This window comes from Enhydra lutris, unplaced genomic scaffold (genome assembly GCF_002288905.1).
Source record: "Enhydra lutris kenyoni isolate GAN:26980312 unplaced genomic scaffold, ASM228890v2 scaffoldscaffold46, whole genome shotgun sequence".
Taxonomy (NCBI): domain Eukaryota; kingdom Metazoa; phylum Chordata; class Mammalia; order Carnivora; family Mustelidae; genus Enhydra; species Enhydra lutris.
Window position 1 is genome coordinate 9709476 of NW_019154130.1, and position 6000 is coordinate 9715475.

Sequence of the window (6000 nt, forward strand, 5' to 3'; positions counted from 1 at the left end):
GCTGTAGTTCAGTTTCTTCACCTTTAAAATGGACACAAAAATGGAACTGACCTGATAGGGTCAGTTGCTGCAGATTAAATGAGTTACTTTACTGAAAGCAACTGGTACAGTGCCTGGCACATAGTAAGTTCTCAAAATGTTAGCTACTACTATTGGTTTTTCATCAGTTCCTTCATTCACCAGACAAGACAAGCAATGGTAAGAGTCAGTCCAATGAGGGAAGAAGCCCAGTGAAACGGAAGTGGGAGGGGAAGAAAGGGCAGCCATGCTAAAATCCTCATCCATCAAAGTGAGGCATCAAGAGACACTGCCTAGGGGTGCCTGGGTGGCTCATTGAGTTAAGCCTCTGCCTTCGGCTCAGGTCATGATCCCAGGGTCCTGGGATGGAGCCCCTGCATTGGGCTCTCTGCTCAGTGGGGAGCCTGCTCCCCCTCTCTTCTCTGCCTGTCTCTCTGCCTACTTGTGATCTCTGTCAAATAAAAAAATAAAATCTTTAAAAGAGAGAGAGAGAGACAGACATTGCCTAAAGCAGGTGGATGGATCAATAGGTATTTTGAAAGAATTAAAAATAATAATGTAACAGACTGGAAGGGAACAACAGATGTTTGTGGTTCCTTGTCTTTCATGGGGGAGGGTCAGCACATAGCCATTGGGGTAAACAGACCAAGAAATGGAGGAAAAAGCACACCATTTAGACATGGAGTAATACCTGTGAGGAGTCCTAAAAACAAACCATTGAAGACGGTTCCGCCTGGAGAGAGACAGAGGGTAGGACGGAGCAAAAGACTTTGCTTCTCATTTCATACACCATGGTACTGTTTGAATTTTTTTTTTTTTTTTTTTTTTGGTACTGTTCGAATTCTTAAAATCCTGTCATAGCTCTCCCACAACCCACTGGCGGGCGCGGGGGGAGAAAGGTTAAAAAAAAAAACACAAAAAAAAGCAGAAATAACTTTGTGTTATATCCCTCCTTCTAAAGAGAGAGGCTCCTAAGGAGTTAGACTCAAGAGTACAGAAGCTCTCTCATCCCATCCGAAGGGCACATTTTGTGTTTTGGGAATGAGCTTACTGGCCACATGGATGGTGAGGTACAGCTCCCAGACCAAAGTTATAGAAAAATCGGTAAGAATGAACCACTCCAGCGCACTGCCTCCAGTCATCTGACACCACAGGCATGCAGCTACTTCTTCACTCATTCATTCCACATGTTTTTATTGAAGGCCTACCACGTGCCAGGTTCTGTGCTGGTCCCTTGGGAAACAGAGACAAGTATGACTAGGTCACCCCTCCCCACTTATTGGATAAATGGTTTAAAGCTCTTCACAAGCACTCAGTTTTCTTAAATCATGCCCACTGGCCCCAAAGGCGGGATTGGGGATCAAAACGCAGGTCCTCAACCTAATACTCCCCATTTGCCTGTCCAACAAGTTCCAGAGCCGTAGAGGAATATAAGTGCAGGATCTGAACGAGTGACGAGTGAACAGCAACAAAAGTGCGCGTACGAGAGAGGTTGTAGGAGATAAGAGTGTTCGGCACACGTGGGGAGTGTTGGCCCTCTTCCTAGGAAGAGACTTGTCAGGATGGAAGTCAGGTACCCTCGGGCCGGCTGGGAACCCGTGATCTGTCGTTATCTCCCTCTCCCAACTGTCAAATGCGGATATGCCGAGAATCTTGACCCTTCTAGGTTTCGAATGCGCCCTGAGTCCTGCCCCAGGGCCACAGCCCCTCAATTCTCTTCAGCCATCTCCTTCCTGGCCCCCAGGTGGTCCCAATTTCAGATTCCCAAGTCCAGGCCCTGCACTCACCCCATTCGGGAGGTTTTTCACGATCAGTCGCGACATGGCGCACGGCCCCCACTGTTTAGATTCCGGCGCGAGTGGACAGCGTCTTTCACCAACTTTCACGCTCCCGCTCTGGGGGCCGCCATCTTTGGCGAGCCGGAACAAAATCACGTGCTCCACACGTCAGCCCGCCCTCCCCGGAAGCAGGTGTGGCGAACCGGAGGGATCCAAAGAAGTCACACTCCTCAAGGGGCGGGCCTGAGCCCTTGCTTTTTCTGCGCAAGCGCAGGCTGCTGCGCCATGCCCGGAGAAACCTATGCAGCGGCGCGGCCGGCAGGGGGCGCAGGTTCCTAACATTGGCGGGGGTTTGCGTGTGGCGGGCTGGGTGTTTGAGTCCCGGGAACACTTGGAAGCCTTTGTAGCCTCCATCTCTATTATTTTATTATTGAGTCCTAAAGCAGCCCTAGGAAGGGAGGAAGGATTAGGGATGCTTGCCTCCCTTTCAGAGATGGGGAGACTGAGGTTCAGAAAGCCTGCCAGGCGCGGTGAAGCAATGTCTTGAGCATCACTTGCAAATACTATAATGCATTCACGGGAAACAATCGTCTGTGGTTTTGCCTGAGAGTCGCCTGGGAACCAGAGCAAGGCAGCTTGCTCAAAGGCACAGAGCTGTTCTGTATGAAGTAGTGTTCCATAGTTTCAAGAAATAGGATTATGAGGCTCATTGGTTTCCTACAGCTACTGTGACAAATTACCAGAAATTCAGTGACCTTAAACAACAGAAAAGTATTATTTCACAGTTCTGGAGGCAAGAAACCCCAAAGTCAAGGTGTCCTCAGGGCTGAACTCCCCTGGTAGTCTCTAGGGGAAGAGACTTCCTGGCCTCCTCCAGCTCCTGGTGGTGGCTCCAGGGGTCCCTTAACTTGTGCCTGTCTTTGCCTCCTGGTGCCAATGCCTTCCTCCTTGTGTGTGAATCCCGTCTACATCCTTCTCCTTTCTCTTACTGGATTTAGAGTCCATCTCAAATCATCTCAAGATCCTTAACTTTCTACCTGCAAAGAGCTTTCCAACTAAGGTCACATTCATAGGTTCCAGTGGTTAGGGCGTGGTGGTAGATCACTTTGGGGGACACTCTTCAACCCCCCACATGAGGATTTGCTTGTTTAATAGGTTACTTGGAAGATCGAATTTCACCCTCTCCACCTCCGGCAGAAAGTCTTTTGCAGGAAAGCTCACATACACATGTAAAAATGTCCCCTCACGCCTAGAGTAGATGATTAAAGGGGTCACCGTGTTTCGATGCCATTCGTTTATTCAACAGATATTTATTGATATTCATGAAAATGCTGTTTAATTAAATGACAATTAGGGGGTTGTTTTCCACACAGAGACCCTGGTCAGGACGGGATGGAACAGGCTTTACAAGGTAGCTCCGGGATATTAGCCTTTTATGAGGGGGCAAGTACAGGTTGTCCGGCCAGTCCTGGTTTCATGTACTTTTTAAAAATTTTATTATTTTCATGAACTGTCTTTATTAAAGTGTGCAACTAAACGTAGCCTTCCCTAAAGAAATTCACAAATCAGAAGGTCTCTCAAAGGTATTAAAAGAAATGAAATGCTCTCTGCCAATCCGCATGTCCCAACGGGGGGCCAGGAAAATATGGTCGCCACATGTCGGGGATGGAGGGACCGCTTCTGGGCTACGGATCCCCGTGCATTTAATAAACAGTTGTGTTGTAACATGATTATTAGTCTTCTGCTCCCCTGCCTGGCCAGTTTGTCTCCTGCCTCCTTTTCTCTCCCAGCAAATATAATCCAGGAACACCTAGACTTCACCAGGCTTCCCTCTCTGATTAATCCCAAGGATTAATAATCAGGCAGGTCAAAGCCAGCTCCACCCAGGGCTGCCCTCACGAGTGTGCTGGGGACTGTGGGAAGTTGTGTCTAGACCCCGGGGGGAGTTCCCTTTCCAGGAGGGAAAGGCACTCTGCCCCACCATGATCACTACCTTCGGAAAACGCTTCTAGGCAGTAAACTAATAGATACCTAAAATGACTTCAGGCATCATCCTTTCTATTTCAAATGTCTCAACCACCATCCTATGAACACTGAGAAGCCCACCTTCCTTCTCAAAATTTCTTTTGGTGCATGAATTAGATTTTTATGTTTTTTAAGATTTTATTTATTTATTTGACAGAGATCACAAGTAGGCAGAGAGGCAGGCAGAGAGAGAGGGAAGCAGGCTCCCTGCTGAGCAGAGAGCTGGATGTGGGGCTCGATCCCAAATCCCTGGGATCATGACCCAAGCTAAAGGCAGACGTTCAATGACTGAGCCACCCAGGCGCCCCATGCCCAGTTTCCCTTGCCGTTAGCATGGCTCGGGTCCATTTGTCACAATGGAACCTATACTGATACATTGTTATTAATCAATGTCTGTGTGTTCCTTGGATGTCCTCCGTTTTTCCCTGACGTCCTTGATCTCTTCCGAGCATCCCGCTGTTTCCTCCAGGGGCAGCTTTTCTCGGGACCCTGACATCTTCTAATTTCATCAGTCCAGCAAATCTCTGAGGGACTCTTGTGCCCAGTACTGAAGCTACCACAGTTAATAAAACAGGCACCGTCCCTGTGCTCAAGGGACATTGATATTAGACAATTCATGACAAATGCAGTGAGCACTCTGAGAAGTGGGGTACAGTCCCCGGGGGACCCCACTGAGGCTTGTGGAATCTAAAAAGAGCTCCTGGAGGTGACTTGAAGGTCGCGAGAGGCAGCCGGAAGGATGGATGACTTTCCAGCACAGAGAACAGCCTGGAACAGCAAGTGCAAGGTCTGTAAGCAGGGAACAGCATGGCCTGGCCCTGGGAGGCTGAGCGTAGCAGGGGTTCCAGGGAAGGTGATGAAACCCCAAGCCTGAGCCAGAGCGTGGCCCTAGGCTCCGACTCTGGCTTGCCACACACTGGCTAAGTGGTCCCTGAGCTCGTTTCCTTCTCTACAAAGTTGGGTAATGGTAGTACCCAGGGCATAAGCGCCAAGTACAATATGATAACGTGTATGTAAAGCAGCACTTGGGAGCACCTGAATGTCTCTTTCCACTATAACTTAAAACACATTTAATTGAAATATAAGGGCAATCAACACCCACGTAGCCTCACCAGCCTCAGTGGGTATTAACATCACCTCATTGGACATTCACCTCTCTCTCCGTCTTCCTGTTACCACAAAACCATTTGCAATCATCGTGGCTCTTCACCCCAAAACACTTCACATACATTCGATATAGCCACAGTGCAATCATCAAATTCGGGATGTTTAATATTGGTACATTTTTTAAAAGATTTTATTTATTTATTTGACAGACAGGGATCACAAGTAGGCAGAGAGGCAGGCAGAGAGAGAGAGGGGGAAGCAGACTCCCTGCTGAGCAGAAAGCCTGATGTGGGGCTCGATCCCAGGACCCTGAGATCATGACCTGAGCCGAAGGCAGAGGCTTTAACCCACTGAGCCACCCAAGCGCCCCAATACAGTACTTTTTTTAAAAGATATTTATTTATTTATTTGAGAGAAAGAACATGAGCGGGGGGGCGGGGAGAGAAGCAACCACCTTCCTAAACATTGACATTCAGGGAAACTGAAACCCCAGAAGAAGGAAGCACTTGCTCAAGATCCCTTATAAGGCCAGTTTCCAGCTGGGCTCCTCTCGCTCCTCCCCTACCTGTGGCCTTTCGCTGGGGTCCGGCAGTAGGGGTGGCGAGAAAGGTGTTGGAGACTGTTACCCTGTGGATTTCTACCTGACACTTTCCATGTGGTCCCAACAGTCACTGCCCATCTCCCCAGGAACGCTCCCCCCAGAAGAGCATCTCCTCTACTCCCAGGCGCCTGCAGAGGAACCCTGCAGGGCACGGGTGGACAGTGTAACTTGAGACGGGAGACCAGCTGTGAGCCTCCCTCAGCCACACTTGCACGACAGCAGGTAGCTCACCTGTGACAGGTGGCAGCAGAGCCTTGCCCCCCCACCCCCCACCTCTTGGCCCTGCTGGGCGTCCAACCCTGGAGATGTGGGGGCCCTTCCTGCTCTTGGCAGTGAACCATAAAGATTCACCTGGAAACAGAACAGACATCACAAATCATTCATCAACCAGACTGTGGCTGGGGAAAAATGGAACCCATTCTAAGAAGACAAGCCCTTTGGGGTCTTATTCTGGGGTCTGGTGCCTCCAAA

At 49.3% G+C, this 6000-nt stretch overlaps 1 protein-coding gene across 1 annotated transcript in view; it reads right to left on the reverse strand.

Moving 5' to 3' along the window:
* The window catches only part of LOC111156417 (RNA binding motif protein 19), a 118022-nt gene extending 116072 nt beyond the window's left edge, over positions 1-1950 (reverse strand). Inside the window, exon 1 of the mRNA XM_022517298.1 lies at positions 1806-1950. Within this exon, the coding sequence (XP_022373006.1) occupies positions 1806-1841 (36 nt within the window). The 5' untranslated portion in view covers positions 1842-1950. The remainder of the gene's footprint in view (positions 1-1805) is intronic.
* Positions 1951-6000: the final 4050 nt, after the last annotated feature.